Source organism: Suricata suricatta, chromosome 2 (assembly GCF_006229205.1).
Source record: "Suricata suricatta isolate VVHF042 chromosome 2, meerkat_22Aug2017_6uvM2_HiC, whole genome shotgun sequence".
Taxonomy (NCBI): Eukaryota; Metazoa; Chordata; class Mammalia; order Carnivora; family Herpestidae; genus Suricata; species Suricata suricatta.
The window spans coordinates 176,984,539-177,005,945 of record NC_043701.1 but is presented as its reverse complement, the minus strand read 5'-3'; the positions used below and the strand labels follow the sequence as shown (position 1 = coordinate 177,005,945).

General features: G+C 47.0%; 1 protein-coding gene across 7 annotated transcripts in view; it reads left to right on the top strand.

Annotated features, from left to right (window-relative positions):
* Window positions 1-21,407, top strand: part of FGFR2 (fibroblast growth factor receptor 2) — a 111,503-nt gene that overhangs the window by 29,437 nt on the left and 60,659 nt on the right. For 5 of the 7 annotated variants that reach the window (XM_029932705.1, XM_029932703.1, XM_029932701.1 and 2 more), the window contains 2 exons: window positions 504-581; window positions 11,268-11,437. In XM_029932705.1, the coding sequence (XP_029788565.1) occupies window positions 504-581; window positions 11,268-11,437 (248 nt within the window). The remainder of the gene's footprint in view (window positions 1-503; window positions 582-11,267; window positions 11,438-21,407) is intronic. The other 2 variants (XM_029932707.1, XM_029932706.1) reach the window with 1 other exon arrangement.

Below are 21,407 nucleotides of genomic sequence, written 5' to 3'. Positions count from 1 at the left end.
GATGTGGAAGATTTCGGATTCCTTTTATCAAAACCCGAGTTCCTCTCCTTGATTTTTCCCCATGCAGGGAAAGTTTAAAGATTTGCTTTCAGAAGTGTGTAAATGGATGGAAAGCCACACAGGGGCTACGCTTTACAGGGCACTAATTCCCTTCTTGAAGGGGATCCTGACAACTGAAAGGTGTTGTTGGGAAGAATCTTTGGATAACCACACAATCAGTAAATTTGTTGGGGACTTGATTCCAGTTTTAATATATCCAGCCTGACAGTATGTTTTAAAAATGCGAAAGCAGAAAGCATTGGGAATCCTAATACGGACCAACTGTCCTCGTGGAGAGAAAATTTAAGCCCCTGAAAACCATCTTCACTAAACACGATGTCAGTCAGACCTTTTGCGGGGGCTCCTGGGTTGTGGCCTTCCCTCTCCAGAAGGACTAAGTTGTACGTGATGACAGCCTTTTGCTTTGCAAAAACACAACCACGGATATATTCTTTTGAATACAGATGCCATCTCATCCGGAGATGATGAGGACGACACAGAAGGCCCCGAGGATTTTGTCAGTGAGACCAATAACAACAAGAGTAAGTAGTGGCCGTCTCGGAAGGTCCCCGAGAGAGCAGAGCCCGGGCTTCCCACCGGGCCGGCTTGTCCACTCTCCGGAACATGGTGCCCTGCGGCCCTTGACTTTCCTCCACTCTGTCTCCTCTCCTGACTTTCTGATCTGAGAATAAACCAGTGTCCTGTACACCCTTCGCTACTGTTTGTCCTTTTCTTGCTGTGTCAGAAGTCACTCTCTTGAAAGCAGTTACCAGTTTTCTTTCCTTGAATTTCTTTTTCTCGTTGGTTTCTCGCTGTTCGGAGGCATAGCACGAGAAGAAACATGTACCGCCCTGGTTTTCTTCGTAACCTTTGATGGTGCTTGGCTTGACTCTGTGGGTCTCAGCCGAGGGGGATTCTCCTCCTTCTGACTCCCCTGGGGGACATTGGGCAATGTTTGGTGGTCTCAAGTGGGGGGAAGGGAAGGATGCCAGTGACATCCCGTGGGTGGAAGCCAGAGGCCCTGCTAACAAACATCCTACGATGTACAGGACAGCCCTTAACAAAGAAGGATCTGGTCCAAAATGTCAGCAGTGCTGAAGTTGAGAAACCGTGGCCTTTTTTTTTTTTTTTTAACATTTATTTATTTTTGCGAGACAAAGACAAAGCACAAGTGGGGGAGGGGCAGAGAGAGGGGGAGACACAGAATCCAAAGGAGGCTCCGGGCTCCGAGCTGTCAGCACAGACCCTGACACGGGGCTCGAACTCATGGACCTCGAGATCGTGATGTGAGCCGAAGTCGGACGCTGAATCGACTGAGCCAGCCAGGCGCCCCGAGAAACCGTGTCTTTTCAAACATTCCTGCACTCTGGGAGGAAATAAGGGAGGGGGGCCTTACTCTGTAGGGAGTGATGGAGAAGGACGGGCAAGTGCTCTTTGCTTTTTACAGGCCGTTAGCACTGAGCAGTGACACGTGGGAGGCCTCGGGGAAGAAGAACTTGGCGTCACTTCTAAGTGGGGTGACCCTGGGGCAAGTAATTTAACTCCTCGGCCTCGACTTCTTCAACTCTAAAATGGGACCAACAACATCTGACGGGGTTGTTGCGAGGATTAGATGAGTTTGTGTTTCCACCGCGCTCAGAAAAGTGTGTGTGTCCAGTAAGGAACATCAAATGGAACGTTAGTTATCTTTCTGTAACGCGGCTTGAGTGTTTCCACACCGATTGTACCTTGGTCGCTGGCCTTCTCTGCTTCGGTGTCCTATTCTGCATTTTTTCAGAAGGACTTTAATTTAATACATTTTAGCAAGGCTTAAATAATAAGACCGTCATGAAAATAGGCCCAGGGCTTTCCAAGGCAAGAGGAGAAAATGGATACTGTTAGGGACCTGGGATGACATATGAAAGGGGGAGTTGGATTTGTTTGAGTCTCCTAGCAGCTTAGGCAAAAGGGGAAACATTTTGGTTTATAGTATTCATCGTTTTGGCATTTGGGGCTTGGACCACTAGCATCAGCATTGTCTAAGAACTTAACTAGAAATGGAAATGCCAAAGTCCCAACCGAGACCCACTGAATTGGGAACGTCAGGGGTGATTCTCATGTGCAGTGACGAACGAGAGGCCCTGACTTGGGGACTCACACCTGTAGATATGCCTTGAGCCGGAGTTCACTGTGTGAGCTCCTGTTTATAAAACTGGGGGTGAGCGACATCACTCACTCCTTGTTAGTTCTTTGGCTCTGACACGGGAGGCAATGAGTGACCTGGCTTTGGAGGTCTGGCTTTGGGCAGGTTGGGTGCTGGCTCGGGCAGTGCCCCCAACAGCCCCTTAAGGTGGAGAGAGAACTATTGTTCCTGTTTGATTGGTTGGAGGTTCATGATTCAGTGAGCGAAAGGCAAAGCCGTGTTCGCTTGTAGGCCTGCTGCGTGTTGAATCACAGTCCCCAGGGTGACGATGCGGGGTAGGGGGGGCAGTGAGGTTGCCTGCCCTGTAGCTTACAGCCCTCAGGTGGTGCCCATGTGTGGGATGTCAGAATCTGGCAGCAGCTGGGTCGTGTTGGCATGCCCGGGAGCTGCATTTTCCTGGTGATCAGCACCACCTCTGAGAGTCCGTGACGCACTAGGGAAGTTGGAAAATGTAACAGCAAGGTATAGGTTACGGAACAAGTAGACTGCGTGCACTGCTGCTCTCTCTGATGACTGGGGAGGCATTACCTGCCATGGACCTTGAAGTTTTCATCCTAAACCCTGGTCCCAACTGCCCGGTGCCTGTGCAGACGGGCCGGGGAGTGGAGCGCACGTAACACATGCCATGCCTTCGCCCTGTGACAGCGTCCTTTGTAATTAGCTCTCGAATGACCCGGCGTCTGCCCTGCGGTGGGCGCTCTGCGGTGATTAAGGGCTGGTGTTAGCTGTACCAGGGAGATACTGCTGTCAGGAACTGCCTCTGTCTGGTGCCTGTGAAACATTAGACACGATTTAAAGTGATAGCAGCGCTTAGCTGGCAACTTGGTCCCTGCCATCTGTTAGTGTGATTAGGCCGGTCTGATTCACAGGTGCAGCCTGGGGCCGTGGAGATTAAGCAGCTGTGGCCTCTGTGGCCAGAGGAATGCCACGGCCGGGGTGATTGGCAAGGCGGGGAAGGGGATGTTGCCATTAAAACAATTTTTTGCCACCTCCAGTGTCAAATGCCTGACCTGATTAATAGGGAAAATTGTCGAAGCGCCGAATTCCATGCATTTTCAGCCACCTGGAAAGCGCCCCTGTGTCCAGATGGATTCCTTTGGTGCCTTCTGATTGTCTCGAAACGCCACTGGGGCGTGTTCGAAAGCTCCTCTTCAGTGAAGTTAACAAATGATGCTCTAGTGACCCTGCGCTGACAGTGACATTTCTGGGCTTTTCTAAGGTTTTTTTTTTTTTTTTTCCCCTCTCTTCTCTCTTTTTGGGTTGGTAGATGTTCGTTCTGCAGCCCATGGCTTGAAAACTACGTTGCAGGTCATTTTCTCTGCCGGGATGCTGGCTTTTTTCGCTTATCTAATTTTGGTGGTTAGCTGTGAGGAGGCAAGCTTTTATCTGCCTGGTAGGCTTCTTAAGTTATGTACGGAGCACAGAAAGCCCGGTGGTCCAATACAGTGGCAAAAATAACAGGAATGAAGGCGAGATTGTGGAATTTGGGCCACGAAAGTAGGTCTGGTCTGATTTTGAGAGGGATGTTTTGCAATATTCAGGTTGACCTTAATTCTCACACCATTTGTACAAGACGCAGCTCAAAGGTGGGCCGCCCTGAAGGGGGTTCCTTACCTCATGTGTTCTGCTCTTTCGCATCGTGGGCTGGTTCACGTTACAGCTCTGACTCGCCTTTCCTGACAGACCCTCTATTGGAGAGGCAAGGACTGGCCTGGAAATCGAATGAATATTTTGTGGAATTACAGTCCTCATCGACATCTTTTTAAAAAAAATTTTTTAATGTTTTTTATTTATTTTTGAGAGACAGAGAGAGACAGTGCGAGCAGGGGAGGGTCAGGGAGAGAGAGGGAGATACAGAATCTGAAGCAGGCTCCAGGCTCTGAGCTGTCAGCACAGAGCCCGATGTGGGGCTTGAACCCACGAACTGTGAGATCATGACCTGAGCCGAAGCCGGATGCTCAACCGACTGAGCCCCGCAGGCGCCCCTCTCATCGATATCTTTTACGGACTCGTTACAAACAGAGTAATGCTCAGGTCTGGTCTGTACCATGAAGAGAATAAGTCGGTGCTCCCCAAAGTCTATCCCTCGGAACTCCAGTCCAGAATAGCTCTGTGCCAAGAATGAGTTGTGTTTTGAAATGAATTTGAAAAATCCCTCCTACTCTGACCCTTTCTTAGAGACTTATGGGGTCCATCAGTGTAATACCTACTCTCCAGTGTTCTCTAGTGAAACATCTGTTTAATTTTGGCTTTTCCCAACGTATTGACCATAAGACCCATTTTTTAAAAACACAGCCTTTATTAACATCCTGTTGCACAGGCTTTGAAAATCCCTGCAATGGGCTGATTTGATTGACTTTTCTTTTTGCCTTGTAAGTCAGGTCCTTCCATCCCAGATGTGAAGGCCATTCTCAGGTCGTATTTTAGCAGCTGACTAGCTGATGACCTCACACCTTACCCTCAGCTTCTCCCCGAGCGGAGCAGTTCTGTGACGTCATTGCAAGCCTGGTTGCCAGGAAATAATCTGCTTACATATGCCCTTTAGTGGAACAGACTTTCTCTGGAGAGAAATTTGCAATTTCAAATGCTAATTCTTGAAATGCATTCAGGTTGAAGGTTTTGAAAGGTTCAGGGTTTATCCTTTACCATGGGAAAGCATCACTTACTGAGTTCTTGCCTCCCCAAGGTACCAGGTACCTTCATGAGCTGTCTGGCCACACACAAGTAGACACGCATGTCTGTCTCTCCCCAAGTGATTTTTATTACCTCAAGCTTGTGTTTAAGTAGTTAGTTTTCTGAAGTGCTTGCGCCTTAGTTCTTGGGAGACCATGATTGACGAAGTCCAGCTTGACTGCTGGACTAGAGGGAATCGAGGGCGAGGCAGCTTGATCAAGACACTTGCTCCCGGAGTAGTTCTTTCTCGAGTGAGGAGAGAGACGAGACAGTTTTCTATTTTGGTTTCATTCCTGTTGAGACCTGCAGGTGCCCATACTCTGTGTCAGGGAGAAAGGCAATTGGCAATTGTTTTTGGAACTCGCTAGGGAAAATGAAGGGACTTGGCCTGGGATTCCACACTCTTTTCGGTGATGAACCTGCTGATAATCACTGTTTACGGTCACCTTTGGTCTCACTGGGATTTGTACTTGGTAGGGCTTATGGCTAAGTTGGTAAATGTGTTGGTTTCTTAGTTATGTTATGCAGTTACCAGGAATTGAAAATAATAGTAACAATAAAAAACAAAACAAAACAAAAGCACACAGCCTTCCTGATTTTTTTTTTTTTTAACATTTCTTGGTACTGGAAGCCCCATCCCCTAAAAGCCGGGGTTGGTGTTCTATCTGGAAGGTTGGATTGACTTATCTCTTTCTTGGCCTCCCCTGTGGTCACCCAGCATACCTAACACCTGGAGGGTTTTCTTTTGAAGGCAGAGCCTGGGAACTCCCACGGGGCAGCTGCTGCCCAGTGGACTCAGGCATTTCAAAGGTGGGTTTGCCTGGTTTGTTTTAATGTGTTTCTTATCAATGTTTCACCGGTCAGCAAATTGTTGTTTTTAATGAGATTCTCAAATAGAACCCGCCACCCCCATAGTCACACATCCATCACTGACATCTCCGTATTTTGTTGGACTTGTTTTCTCTTCGTTTATGCAAAACTGAAAACATGAACCTCGGTCTACAGGAAGGATGGGGGATGGGGCTCAGGGACCTCTTCCCACCCCTACCCAGTCAGGGTCAGAGCATTCAAATGTCCTGATTAGTGATATTTTTAAAGGCCCTAATTATAGACTTAAGACATAGGCCTTAGTGGGGCTTTAGGGAGTTTGTGAGACTTAATCTAGGAGCTGAAACAGGCTCTGTTTTTTTTATTTTTGCATCAATAAAAATACAGTTGGCAGTCATTAGCGTCCACAGCTCACATAAATCTTGAACTTTTGACTTAATTACCATGGGAGAGTTCAAAGGGCAGCCTGAGTGGTTGAAAGAGCACAGCCCAGGGAGCTGGAGTCCTGGGTCTAGCCTCAGCCTGGCATTGGCCATGCAACCTTGATCAGATCACTTAACCTTTCTGGATGACATTGATCACGTCAGCCCTTGGACCAGATGGTCACCCAGGCCTACTGGTACAGTGGTAATAGGATTCCGTGTTTTTCCTTTAAACCGTTGGCCTGTGTTCTCTTTGTGATTTCAGAAAGAGAGGAGACTATAGACCTTGGACATCTGTATTGAGATTCATACTGGGGCATGGAAGGCCTTCTGTGGGGTCAACCCATGTGTTTTCATTAAGTTATTATAAGAAACCCTCTAATCCAACCATTTGTTGACACAGTCAATATCTGCCTGGAATACCTGGACAGAATGTTAGAATGGGGAAGGGGCTTATCAGAACACTCAGTTCACCTCCCTCATTTTATAGCTCAAACTTTAAAACAGTTGTTCTTCTGGTACATTTTTCCTTCCATCCATCCAGCCATCCAGCCACCCACCCACCCATCCATCCACCCATCCACCCACCCATCCATCCATCCACCCACCCATCCATCCATCCACCCTTCCATCCACCCATCCACCCATCCACTCATCCATCCATCCATCCACTCATCCACTCACCCATCCATCCATCCATCCTTCCACTTGGGTGCCTACTCCATAGGCTCCATAGGCTCTACGGGCCGAAGACCACTCAGGCTGTCCCCTCCATGTGCTCTACTCTAGTTGGTCAGAAGACATCGAATGGAATAAATTTCAGTATGGGGACACCTTGGTGATGGAACCACACGTAGATGACAAAGAGAGGTGGCCCAGCAAAGGAGTTCGATGAGTCTTTGCTGTGGGATGGAGGTGGTGTGTTGAGGGAACCTTGAGGAAGTTTTCGTGGGGTTATACATCTGTTTAACCAGCACATTTTAAGAGAGGACTGCTGAATTAAAAGTACAATTCTACTAGCATCATCCCTAGTATACAGTAAGTGGTTCAGTGTAGAAAAAGATAGTGAGTAGGTACCCCTGGATGATGGATTTTACTTATTTTTAAAATTTTGGCCGGGTTTTACTGTTCTTTTAACCTCATTATTAGTATTTTATGACTAAGAGAGCGTCATTCTTCAGCTACGTGTTACATCAGAAGATCTGAGAATGTCCGAGCAGACTGGACCAACCTGTCATGAGGTTCAACTTGTTTACTCCTAATTTAGTATAATTCATATTTTTATGCCATCCAAGCTTTATACCACAATTCCTTTTCTACTAATTGACTTTAAACTCACTTTTCTTACCTCCCTAAGGTTATGCCAGGGAAGATACATTAAGTGGAGAGTCAGATACTTCTTTGAAACAACATGGTGGAGACTTGGCTTGTAGTTTCGTCTTTTATAAAGTTGTTGAGGAAACCTTCGTCTTGAGCACCTACTGTATGTTCGTTTTTTAGATCATTAATTTGTTAAGTGAGTTCCTCTTCTGCATGGAGGTTCACACTATTCACTAGCTGTGGTATGAAAAGAGGCCTCCTTAGGTAGAGGGGCTTGCTGAGGAGCCTGGTCCTGGTCCCTCACCAGCTGCATTATCATTCTTGGGGGGAGGCGGGTGGTAGCTGGCTTTTGCATGTGTCCAGACTACAAAAATGGCAGGAAATAACGAATAGAATCTGCAGAAGACATGAGGCCACCGACGAAGGAAGCGCAACAGGGCTCGTCCTCCGGGACAGTTATTTTTTTAGACCTTCCAGGTTCTCCATTTTCACATAAAACCAGTTTATTTCAGGAGGACCCATTATGAAATAATAAAATAATCCCTCCCCTTCAGTGTCATGTTCATTAAAAAAAATTCATGAGCTCAAAAATCGTAAAGAAAAGCCTAGTCACAGAAGTGTGTTGTCCTGTGTGATGTTGGCACTCACTCAGAGTGGGACTGGGCAGAGCACTGGGGTGGCCCCTCACTGCCACACAGAAAACTTTGAGAACTTGGCTCGATGGCCTTTCTGTGGAGTCACTATTTACAGGTGTTCAGAAAGAGAGAAAGTTGCAGATGTATGTTTCAAGTGATATCCCCATAGGAGATCCGTTTCTGCTCCTCTGATGAGGTTTGACGGTGCCCCACCCGCCGTGGAGCTCTGCGGCTTTGGATGACAAGCATGGTGCCCCTAACACTGCCTCGTGGCCGTGTGTCTATTTCGAATGAGAAGGTTTTATAGGTGCCATTTTGACGATTGAAATTTTACCCCAGGGATGTGGCTTCCTGCCAGAAATTCCAGCAAAATTCTTTCACCCTTGTCCTTAAATCATGCCTTAGGTGCCAAGACAAAGGTGCTGGCTGCCAGGGTGCCGTTGCCACAGGCCATGACTGTGCGGACTCATGTGGTTTGGGGTGATCCCGGTGTGGGTTACAGTCTCCCTGATGGCTCCGTCCAGCGAGGGAGGAACAGAGCAACGTTCCTCGTGCCTTAAACTAAATCCTACTTTTTTTTTTTTTTTTTTTTTTTTTTAGCATTTTAGGGAACGTAAAAACCACGCCTAATGGAATGTAAGCACGTATCTGGTGATTTCTTTTCTATAAAAAAGAAAAGACATTCCAGAGGATCAGTCCAGCCGTAATCGATGCTATCTGAAAGAGTCACTGCATTAATATTTAACTAATTCGTATGAATAGGCTATTGTGTTTACTTAAACAAATGACATGAGTGCGGACACCTGACAGCATGAGGTATGCTTTTCATTTAGGTCAGATTTATAAAAGTCTTTGTGTAGCAACAAAGCTCATTATTTATTTTGTGCTCTTAATGGTTTCTTTTCAGTGGCTGTGGCTGTGGATGGATTTTTCTAAGTAGAAGCTTTTAGAATGAAAGATTATTGAACTTGCTCCAGTATATACCAGGCCCTGGGAGTCTTGTGATGAATGGTATCAGATGCTCCCCGGTGAACCCTCGGAAGAATGGGTGTGTTGATGAAGGGCATTTGACACCCCAAGCCAAATGGCTACCAAGTTGTCTACTTGTTGCAGACACAACTGATTTCCGAGGAAAGAGTGTAGCCCTGTTCTTTCACCCGGGGCTCCCCACCCCCACCCCACTATCCTCAGGCCTTTCTTTCCCTGGCATGCAGGACTGACCACCTCGGTCTTGCCTTGCTTGCATGGTCTTGGCACATTGTGTGGACGCCGTCTGTATCCCGCCACCTTGACACTTAGATAAACAAGGGTAAAGAAGTAAAGAAGTACAGCCTGCCCTGGTTAAGAAATCTCCGCTCCACCTTTTGGAGCCAGGTTTCAAGAGCAAGGGTGAGGCCAACGGGGGTAGGTGTTTTGAATGCAGTTTATCCAAATCCCTAATTGTACCACGAAAATCTGGCCGCTAAGTGGCGGGGCTTGTTACCCCTAGGAGCGAGCTGTGTCCTCCACGGAATAGAGGGAGGGGGCCGTAAAGCTGTATCGGAGACAAAACCCCTACCTGGGCCCATTTGCGTCTGGTTTGCGGAGTGTGGTCTAAGCCTCATGAGCAGTAAGCACAGTTGTGAATCAGGCTTGTAGAATTTCAGTGTTCCAGGGTGTTCTAGAATGTCCAAGGCCCCGTGGATGGATGCTTTAGAGGAATTTTGGTTTGCTAAGACAGAAACATGCCTGTGAAAAGTTAAATAGATGTACAGGGTTTCAGTGGAACTTTTGGGCAGTGATAAAATGAAGGCAGTGTGCCCCTGGCCCAGACTGCTGTGCTGGGCTCTGATCTTAAACACCAGAGCGGTTGAAAGTGTGGATGCAATCTAGCCCCTTGGAGAACCTGGTTCTTAACTAGCCTTGGAGAGGAGGGGCAAAGACTCTGGAATCAGACTGCCTTGGCTCAAATCTGCCTGCGTCTCTTCCTAGCTTTGTAGCTTCTCTGTGCCTCAGTTTTCTCATCTCTAAACAGGGATTATAATAATGCCTTTCTCATCGGATTGGTGTCAGGATTAATATGTTAAACAGGCAAGAGCTTTGTGAGCTCTGTGTGGAAAATACGAAGCACTCAGTCAACAGTGCTTCAGTAGCCGTTGTTGGCCGGCATGGTGAGTTATGGTGGTACCCTGGACTGATGCTGCCATTCTTATTTAGGTCAAATGCTCTTCATTTGGTGACTTAGGAAAGTTTTCTTTCTTGAGTTTGAAGAATCACTTATATCCATGACTTTGTGGGCCATTCAGAGGGCTTAACTGTATGTAACACATAATCTGTGGCCTCCTATTGAATTTTCTTTGCTCAGACTTGGTAGTAGAATTATGGCATTACAACCACCAAAAAACTCTTTCCTCCATTAAAAAAATTAAAACATAGGGGCACCTGCGTGGCTCAGTTGGTTAAGTGACTGATTTCTGCTCAGGTCATGATCTCACTGCTCAGGAGTTTGAGCCCCGCATCGGGCTCTGTGCTGACAGCTCAGAGCCTGGAGCCTGCTTCATATTTGGTCTCCATCTCTCTGCCTCTCCTCTGCTCGCTCGCTGCTCACTCTCTCTCTTAAATTAAAAAAAAAAACATTAAAAATTTTTATAAAAAAATAAAAACAAAAATAAAACATTAAAACATAGTTAGTGATAGGGCCTTTTGGTTTGTCATGTAAAGCACTGGGAAGGTACTGATGCCTCCCTGAATCAGTTACATTAGGATGATGCATTAAAGTAAAGCTTCAGTGGGGAAATGGCGTTGAGCACCACTAGTTTGTGTGTGTATGCGGTCACTTGCTAGGTGTGGTGATCTAAAATGACACATTTTGGAGGACTCAGCTGCCGTGGTTGTCACTGTCTGTATAAAGTAGCATTTCAAAGCATGGTTCAACATGAATTTATATTTCTGGCACACACCTCAAACACTTTTCCCCCCCATTAAGAAACAGAAACTAACAAGAAGTCCATCTCCAGGGACCTTCTGCTGGGCCATCTGCTAGACTTCAGAACAGTTTCTTCCTAATGTAAATATTACCCAGAGGTTTTGAAAATGTCCGATCGTTCACATACAAAGCGAAGTGATCTTCCATGTCATGGAAACGAAGCTCTCCCGTTCTGTATGCGATAATGTTGTTTTCCACTGCAGGAGCGCCGTACTGGACCAACACAGAGAAGATGGAGAAGCGGCTGCATGCGGTCCCTGCGGCCAACACGGTCAAGTTTCGCTGTCCAGCTGGGGGGAATCCAACACCGACTATGAGGTGGTTGAAAAACGGGAAGGAATTTAAGCAGGAACATCGCATTGGAGGCTATAAGGTAAAAGCAGGTTTTCAAAGTGCTCTATTTCTTATGTTTTTATTAATCTGTTTTTTAAATAGTTGAACCAGAAGGGATATTTAAAAAAAATAAGAAAAATCAGTAATTATCATAATCAGTCATTTCCACAGATGATATTTTATTATTTTGTTTGATTATTATTATGATGATTATTTTCAAGTTTTTCTTTTTCTTTTTGAATGTTCACTTATTTTTGAGAGAGATGGAGTGTGAGTGGGACAGAGAGAGAAGGAGACACAGAATCCAAAGCAGGTTCCAGGCTCCGAGCTGTCAGCCCAACGTGGGGCTCAAACCTGTGAACTTCAAGATCATGGCCTGAACTCAAGTCGGATGCTTAACTGACTGAGCCACCCTGGCATTCCTGGGCTCACATGTACTTTAAAAGCATAATTCCCATTTGCACTGTTCTTTTCTTAATGTTTATTTTGAGAGAGACAGGGCATGAGTGGGGAGAGGGGCATAGAGGGAGAAAGAGAGAATCCCAAGTAGGCTCCGAGCAGTTAGTGCGAAGCCCAGTGTAGGGCTCCATCTCATGAACCGTGAGATCATGACCTGAGCCCAAATCAGGAGTCGGACACCCAACCGACCGAGCTACCCAGGCGCCCTTGCATCGTTCTTTATGTGAGAAGAGTTGAGAGTCTGTTTTCTCTATGCTTTCTTGTCTGGAACATTCAAACTGGAGCAGAATTAGAGAAGCAAACCTGTACTTGCCCTGTTTGAGCAGGATTGTAGGAACAGGGAATGGACTTGGCTTAGACACTGGGGTATGAAATGTTACTAAGGGAGAAGGCTTCCATGATGACAGAGGCAGTCTCTCCATCCTCCGTCTTCACGGCTCTGGAGAGCCCATCACAGACGTGGTCAAGAGCAATCTCCTCACTCAGGCAGGGGTGAGGTGTGGAGGGGGAAGTAGAAATCAATAACCATCTGCCTGAAAAGGCCTGTGAAGGCCTACTCGGGCTTTTGTTCGTCTGTTCAGCAGCCTCTTGGCAGGCACCGTCCTAGGCGCTGGACAAAGCACGGCCCCAGCTCACAGGCTCCTCATCTAATAGGGAAGGCGGTGAGAAAGCCACAGTCTGGATGGACTGAAGTCAGAAGAGCATATTGTCCTGTGGATGTGCAGTGGGACATGATGTGGGCTCCTTGGGAGGCTAACGATAAAGAAGGTCAGGAACAGATTCTGGGCTGAGTTTGAAGGAAGGTTGTCTCAGGAAGAGAGACACAGAAGGTCCAAGTTAGTTAGTCTGGAAGAGGAGGCTTGAGGAATTCAGTATATGAGGAAGACGAAGAGGTTCCCTAAGAAGGTTACCGTGACATTCTTTGGTGTGTTTGGAAAGCGTGAATAGGGGCATTTGTTACTTATTACTGTGTAACAAATTATCCCAAGACCAGTGGCTTTAAACAACACTTATTTTTATTAAAATTTCAAAAACTGTTATATTTATTTTTGAGAGAGTGGGGGAGAGGAGGCACAGAATCAGAAGCAGGCTCCAGGCTCCGAACCGTCAGCACAGAGCCCGACCTGGGTCTTGTACTCATGAACCGGGTCTTCAATTCATGAACCGCAAATCTTGACCTGAGCCAAAGTCAGATGCTTAACCGACCGAGCCCCCCAGGTGCCCCTGAACAACATGTATTATTTCACAGTTTCTGTGGGTCAGGAATCCAGGTGTGGCTTAGCTGGGCCTTTCATCTCAAGGCCTCTCACAGGATCGTAACTAAGGATTGAGTCTGGAAGTCTCATGGGTAGGGTCAGCTGGAGAAGGACCTGCTTCCAGACTCATTCCCGTGGTTCTTGGATTCGCTTCTTTGCAGGTTGTTGGCCCAAAGGCCTCAGGTCCTTGCTGGCTGTGGACTGGAGGCCGCCCTCAGCTCCTCGTGCCGTGGGCCTCTTGGCGCCGTAGCTGGGGAGACCGGACAAGAGGAGATAGTGTGTGAAGAAGATAGAAGTCACAGCCTCTGTGTGACCTCCCCCCACTTTGGCTGTCTTCTGCTATGGAGTAGATCATTAGGGGAGGAGATTAACTCCCCCAGAGCATGAGGAGACCTGGGGACTCTCTGGGAGCCATTTTGGAAACCTGCAGGAGGGTAAAATGGAGGCCCCTCTAGCCTGGTCCCAGCTTCTTGAGAACCAGGTAGAAGAGGATATCCTGGCGGCAGCAGTGGATCCCGGGGAAAGTCAGAACTTTTCCGCTGTATACTTGTGCCTCACACGCCAACGTCGCTTGAGAGGGTACTTGAGCTCTGGCCCGTCACTGCTGTGGCTGAATGGGCCTCCCCTCCGCAGAAAGTGCCCTGGGGCCCTTTTCGGAAATCCCATCCCATCTCATCTTTAAAGGATTGTTTTCTTCTTCAAAACTTTGTGACTTTTGTTTTAACACGGAGACATATCTAGAAGCCTGGGCGGCTCGTTTGGTTGAGCGTCCGACTTTGGCTCAGGCCATGATCTCACGGTTTGTGAGTGTAAGCCCCACGTCCGGTTCCCTGCTGTTGGTGCAGAGCCTGCTTTGGATCCTCTGTCCCCCTGCCTCTCTCTGCGCCTCCCCTGTTCATGCACATGCATGCGTGCTCTGTCTCTCTCTCAAAAATAAACATTAAGAAAAAGCATCTAAAGCTCCATCCCAGAGGACAATAGGGAAAAGCCTGTGAATAGATTCCTGGCACATTTGGGGCAGTTTGTGTGAAACAGATGTGAGGTTCCCTGCTGAGAGGTGGGTGCCTTTGACCTTTGGAAGGTCAACGCACCTTGCGGGGCTTCCACGACTCCTGCTTGTTAGGTGGGATCCGTTGGCAGGAGGGCGGTTTTTCTCTTTACTCTTAGGTCAATCCTCACACCAGGCACAACGAGATTGGACGGTCGGCTTGCTTTCTTTGTAAAGGACGGATTGACAGAGATTCCATTAGGTGGTGCTGGTTGGAAAGCCAGAGTTAAAAACTGCTACTGTCCTGGCCCCTGGGGATCATTCTAACCACCAAATGCTCTCCAAAAACATAATTGATGCAGTTCCAGTGATTCATTTCAGTAGGACTGAAGTAGAAGGCTGGTGGTCAGAATCCTGGTGGTTAACTAATTTCCTCACTTAAGACAGCCGAGGGAAGAAGGTAAAGGAATGAATGAGCCTCCAGAAACTCCTGGTCTCAAAAATAAATAGGACCAACCTCATTATTACGGGGAAGGAGCCTTTTGCGAATCTGAATTAGTGATTATAAATGTGCCAGGAGACGAAAGGCGTCTGATGAGGAAATGCTGCTTGATTTTTAACAGGTGCAGCTCAGTTCTCATGATTGAGGACAACATCCTACTAACTGAAGGGCACCTGTGTTCTAAAAAAAATTTTTTTTTAACATTTATTTTATTTTTGAGAGACAGAGCATGAGCAGGGGTGGGGTAGAGAGAGGTGGAGACACAGAATCTGAAGCAGGCTCCAGGCTCTGAGCTGTCCGCACAGAGCCCGATGCGGAACTCGAACCCACGAACTGGGAGATCGTGACCTGAGCTGAAGCCGGACGCTCAACCGACTGAGCCCCCCAGGCGCCCCACACCTGTGTTCTAAAAGCAATGTGAGGAACCTTTAGGAGAGTACCTTTAGCCTATTCCCGTGGGGGCACAGATGACCAAAAGATTTTTTGTTGTTTCATGTTTGGGCCATTTCTGGAGTGAAAGAATAGAATTTGAGTGCATGGGAGCGAAAATCTTAAGTATACTTTGCTCTAGGGGCTCCTGGCTGGGCTCAGTTGGCAGAGCATGCAATGCTTGACCTCGGGATTGTGGGTTTGAGTCCCACATTGAGTGTAGAGATTACTTAAAAAACAAAATCTTAAAAGCAAGTTGGGGGAGAGAACCGTACTTTTGGAACATGGTGTGCTGGCTGGAGGTGATGCGGGCACATTTCTGGCCCTGCTGGACTTTCTCTGGAGAAGAGTCTGTGGCAATGCCTAAGTGCCCTGGGCTGTGGGGGTTGTCACTCCATCAAACCCAAAGGTAGTCAGCCTGGATTTAGTAAGGAGTTTTCACAGTAGTTATGGCATTGGATGTTGATTTGGGGGATACTGGTTCTCTCAGAAATTCCATGGAGTCCCAGGGGCTTCTGGGACCTGCAGGGGAAAGACAGAGTTTTCTCATCTCCTGCGAAATCATAGTTACCTAAAGTGTAAGTTTTGCTAATGATGTGTTAGACCCAACCAGGGTCCCCAGGTCATGAAGTCGTTGGTGGTCACAGAGGCTGGGACACCCCAACCTCCTGCTGGTCCAAGCTCTCTGGCTGGTGCAAGCGTCCCCAGGGTTTGAGCAGGGTGGAATCAGGAGCCTGGCAGCTACCGCTGGACGTTCAGACACTACCTACAGGCGCTTTTGAAGAATTCTGCTCCTCGGTGCTGTATACACCGAGGGAACCGGTGTATACAATGCACACCCCCTAAAGCAGGGATCTCATGGACACGTGGACAGCCCTGTGTCCAAATGTCCCTCTCCCTTGACTCCTATCCCTTTGCCACTTTACTGAAGGAAGAAGCAAAGTGTCAAGTTTTCCAAGATGTCTTTTTCCAGAAAGCAAGACCTGAAAGTTTCCGCAAACAAATGTGTGTTATTTCTGTGATTTTTTTCTTCTTCTTCATAAATCTCCTTCTCTAAACCATGGCTAGCTCAACTGTCTGCCTAGTTCTTTCTACCTGTTTATGAATCAGGCACCTTGGCCCTCATCCATGGCTTAGTTTGAAGTGGTATGCGCGGAGGTGGCCAGTGAAGGGAACACAGAAAACCAAAACAAAATCAAAGAGAATTATGAAATGGGACCGAAAGCTCATTTTAATTAAAATGACCAATAGAGCTCTTTGGTATGGTTCAGTCTTCTTTATCAAAGAACTCATGCTGAGCCTTGCTTAGGTGATTAAGAGCCATATTATTGTTTTTCTTAGTATGTGGGCAAAGGCTGGTTGGATGGTATTATTTATGGTGGTAAAGGTTGATCTGAAGCATAACTATCTCCCTAATTGTGCTTGTGCCTGGGCTTTTTCATCAGTCTCGACAGTGAGCAAGTTGTTATTAAGCTCTTCGTGTTTCAGGTCACCTATCCTTAAAATGACAAGTTTGGATGGATGATCGTGAACACGTAATCCCCTTTCAACTGTGATTTAGTAGCATAACCATCAACCATTTTTTACCATAAACAATAGCGCAGTTTTTGTTTTTTTTTTTTAAGAAAGAGGTTGCCTTTCAGGCTAGATATTTCCTAGGGCTCTGAACAGTAATTACAATTTAATGCAGAAGAGAGCCCCAAGACCGAGGTAATTAATAGATCACCTCAGTTCCCAAGTCGTTCCCAGGTAATGACTCAAGCATAGAGGGGAAGAGTATTCTTAAAAATTGCGTTTCATGACACTTAGTAACTGTATAAGAACCAAGAGAACTCAGGGGACAAAGCAGTCCCTCCGCCTGGCCGTGGCACCGGCACGAGGGCTCGTGGCGTCGGGCATCTGGAGGTCGGAACGCCCACGGAGCCCCTGAGCAGAGCGAAGCATGACGCAGTTTGGGCTCTCATTTCCTAGTCTATTTTAGGTCCAAGAAAAGACAGGGTAAAACCTCTTTTCTTTTCTTTTTTTTAAATGTTCAATTTTTGAGAGAGAGAGAGAAAGACCGAGCAGGAAGAGGAAGGGGGAGATACAGAAACCGAAAGCAGGCTCTGGGTGGACGCTGAGCCGTCAGCACAGAGCCTGACGCGAGGCTCGAACCCACGAGCTGTGAGATCACGCCCTGAGCCGAGGTTGACCGCTTAACCAACTGAGCCACCCAGGAGCCCCTTAAACCTCTCATAAACCTCTTTTCTTATAATCACAATGAAACACTGGTGGTTTTGATGGGTATAGATTTACATCTTCCAGGTTACTTACATGTCATATTAGAGACTTTTGGTTGAATGTTATGCTTAATCCCAAAGTCTGTGTATTTGGGGAAATCACTACCAATGTCCTTATTAATGTATTTATACTTCGTTGAGCTCATTCTCGGCTGAGACATTTCAGCTTTAATCCCAGATCAGGGCGTCTATGATGAGGCAGCAGGTGTGTGTTGCTATCAGCCAACATGCACCGACTGCTCACGCATGTCCTGACCGTGCAGGGTCCCCCGCACCCCCGTCTGCCATGACCCTGTGTCCTCTACACAGCCCAAACAGGGGGGCGCTGTTGTTTCACCCCTTTTACAGGGGAGGCTGGTCACATGACCCCTCAGCGGCAGAGCCGACATTTGGACCCAGGTGGTTTTCTCCAAAGTCGATGCTCTTACTAAACTTCCTTCAGCTGTGGTTCCTTGTTTCTATAAAAAACACTGTGATGAATTAGAACCCTGGAAATAGTACCGGCATCCCAACAAGATGTATCAGTTGGCCCAAAGGTGTCCTGTTGAGAGCACAGCTGGGCATATGATCCTGTTCTTGCCACCTCCGTGACATGTATGTGAGTTTTACAAAGTGTGGTGAAATACACTTGTCATTTATTTTTCATCACCCCAAACAGAAGCTCTGGATTCGTTAGGCAGTAATTCGCCATTTCTCTATGAATTTGCCTGTTGCACTAATTCATGTAAGTGGAGTCACAGGATATTTGTCCTTGTGTGTATCTGTCCTTCTGTGTGTGGTAGCAAGAACTGGACCTTTATTCCTTTTTGTGGCTGGATAATACTCCACTATGTGAATAAGGCCCCCGTTTGTTTATCCGTTCATCTGTTGACAGGCACTAGGGATGTTTCCACCTTCGGGCCCATGTGAATGGTGTAGCTGTGTGAACATGGGGGTGCAAGTATGTATTTGAGTCCTTTCGGTTCCTTTGGGTATATACCCAGCAATGCAATTGCTGGGTCAACTGGTGGTTCTTCATTTAGCTTTCTTCAGGAAGGTCATGAGATTTTGAAAGAGTTAATTTCAAAAGGCAGTAAGTGTCCACCCAATCCCATTTGCTTTTCTTGCATTTTATAATCCTCTTCCCACTTCTCTGTGAGATCCCTGCTTTGTTCCCTGAGTGGGGGGAGTTTCTGGAGCCGTGTCCTAGAGCATCGGAGCTCTCCCCGCCCTGTTTCCTGGCACCTCCCGAAAAGCAGACTTTGGGAACTTAAGCAGTCGGGGGGCATTTGCCTCCACATCTGCTTGGTGGTAAGCAGCGGGTAGTGCCACAGCCCAGGCACAGGAACGCCCCGTCTGTGCACGCCTCCAGAGACGTGGCTTTGAGACCCCGGAGCCTGTGGAAGATGGGGTCTGGCGCGGGACAGCAGGACTTTATGCATCCTAATGCCAACAGCTTAATGTTGTAGCTCGTGGGCTGCCTTTATGAAGGCCAGGGGCCAAGGGATTGCTGCCTTTCTCCATAAATTGCACCCTGATCCTGGTGGCAGGAAGTGTTGGGAGTATTTGTCATCACGTGGACACAGTGTTCGTCGACTTGGCACAGAGCAAAACTTCCTATCTAGCTTCTGGATGTTTATTCTGCTTGTTATCGAACACCTAGGTATTTGGAAATGTCCAGATTTTTTTTTTTTTTTTTTGCACTGTGGAAACCAAACATCCAGGTGACAGCCTGGGTCTTTGACCTTTCACCTTTCACTTGGGTGTTTTGGCGTCTTACAGACTAAATCTACATTCCCCGTTGTGACCTGAAGGTAGCTGGGTGTTTAACCAGCACCTGGGAAGATTTAGGTAGCAGAGGAATGCTGAAAAAACCTGTCTGGCCCACCTCGCCTGACGTCGGTGAATGTTCGCAGAATCCACTCTTTGTGTTAGGAGGGCAAGAGTCTAGGCCGTGAGCTTCAGTCCGCTTTGTTCCGTATTGCAGAGTTACGTTTTAAAAGTCTTCAGTGAACTTCGTGTTGAAGCCTCACGCTCGCTAATTCTGTTTGTTGGCAGATGAAAACTAATGATGAGTTTTCCACAGAGGTTCGGCCACGGGCAGGGGTGAGCAGGAAGGGTGGTGCAGGTTGACTCTGCACCCTGGCCCTCCCACCCAGATGCGGTGGTTCTGGAGCAGGGCAGGCGGGGAGAGGTTTTATTTGACTTTTTGGTCAAATTTGTGCAATTCCTGTTTGAATTTGAAACAGCGAAAGTAGGAAACAGGCGAACAACATGCACAGTCACACCGCTAAATTATATGAAATGTACTGCTAACAATTAAGTACATTTTCTTTCTGACTGTAGCTCTGTTTATACAGTCAGGCTTATAGATTCAGGGCTATAGGCACCTGTAGGGGTGTGTGTGTGTGCGTGTGCGTGCGTGCGCAAACGCGCATGCCCATGTATTTATACAGTGGAATCTTGAATACACATTTTTATCCAACCGACTTTTTTTCATTTATCAGTAGCTATTAAAAATTTGTTTTAACGCTTATTTATTTTTGAGAGAGCCAGAGAGAGACAGAGCGCAAGTGGGGGAGGGGCAGAGACACATGGAGACACAGAATTGGAAGCAGACTCCAGGCTCTGAGTTGTCTGCGCAGAGCCCAACGCAGGGCTCGAACTCACAGACTGCGAGATCATGACCTGAGCCGAAGTCAGATGCTTAACCAACTGAGCCACCCAGGCGCCCCTCATTTATCAATAACTATAAATGATACCTCCCCAGGTCTGAACTTAAGAATACCTCCTCCTTTTTAATGACCGCATGCTATTTTGTTGGAATGAGTTAAGTCCTATTGGATGAACAATGTTCTGTTAATGGCTCTCTTCCTGCTGGATTCGGTTTTGCTGTTACAAGCATGCTCAAAGCAATCAGCTTGTTCATGTGCCTTGAAGGAATCCTGCTGTTTTCAGTGTAGGCTAGGTTTCTAGAATTGGAATTAACTGGGTTTAAAAAAAAATGTGTTGCTAATTTTAGCAGGCCCTGCCAAATTATTTTATCGAAAGGTTTTTTCCTACTTTATGTTCCTATCCTCCATGGGCGTCTCTTTTCCCTTACACTCTAAGTGACATGGATCTTCCCAATTTTTGTTAATCAGCCGGGTGAATAACAGTGTCTCATTATTGTTTTAATTTGCATTTCCCTGATTGTTAATGAGGCTAAGCATCTTTTCATATGTTTATTGGGTATTTACATTCCCTCTTCTGTGGGAGCAAAGATGTGTGTGCCTCTGACCTAACTGGCAGAGGAATTGTAGCACTTGAAAAGGTAATGAATATTTAAAGAAAAAAAAAAGTTGAAGGGGACGTCTTACATTTTTGTTGGAAGGCCAGTGTTTTAGGATTTACACAATCGTGGTTTGGAAACGAGTGTCGAGAAAAGAAACCCAAGAAGTCTTTGTGCCTCCGTTCCCCATCTTGATGGAGTTCCTGTTTGTACTCTCCCAGCTTGTCATTAAGCGCCCACTAATTAATGGTAGGATATCCTCTGCACAAGTGTCAAGCCTTCCCACCGTTGGCAGCTTCTAAGGGCGTCCATTTGGAAAATGCCACAGCTCATAAAATTTGGGATTGGTGGTATGTCAAGGAATCAAATACTGGAGCCATGAGGTAAGAGCAAATATCAACAGGGCTGCATAGGGCAATATTGATTGAGTACCAAGGTCTCCGAAAGGGCAGAGACCCCTTGTTTGGTAATTGTGTTCCCCATTGTGAAAGCGTTTCACAAATGGTAACTTATTAATATTTGTAGCGCGTCGCCAGGAGGTCGTATTCAGGGAGCGCACGCTCTTGAAGCAGGCTCCCCCGTGGAATGCCCCAGCCCCAACGAGAGACTGGAGCTGCCCTAGGGTTAAAAACGGCAGCGGTATGCTGGGCTGCACATGCCAAGATTTAATGTCTTGGGCAGAGGCAGACGATGGCCGTGCAATTCACGGTCAGCCCATTTGGACTGTGCCGTGTGCCAAATCTGGATCCAGGCTCGAGAAAGACATTGACAGTTTGGATGGGGTCCAGAGACAGGCACTAGTCGTGATTAAGGGCTTATGGGTATGACATTTGAGCGGGGGCTCAAA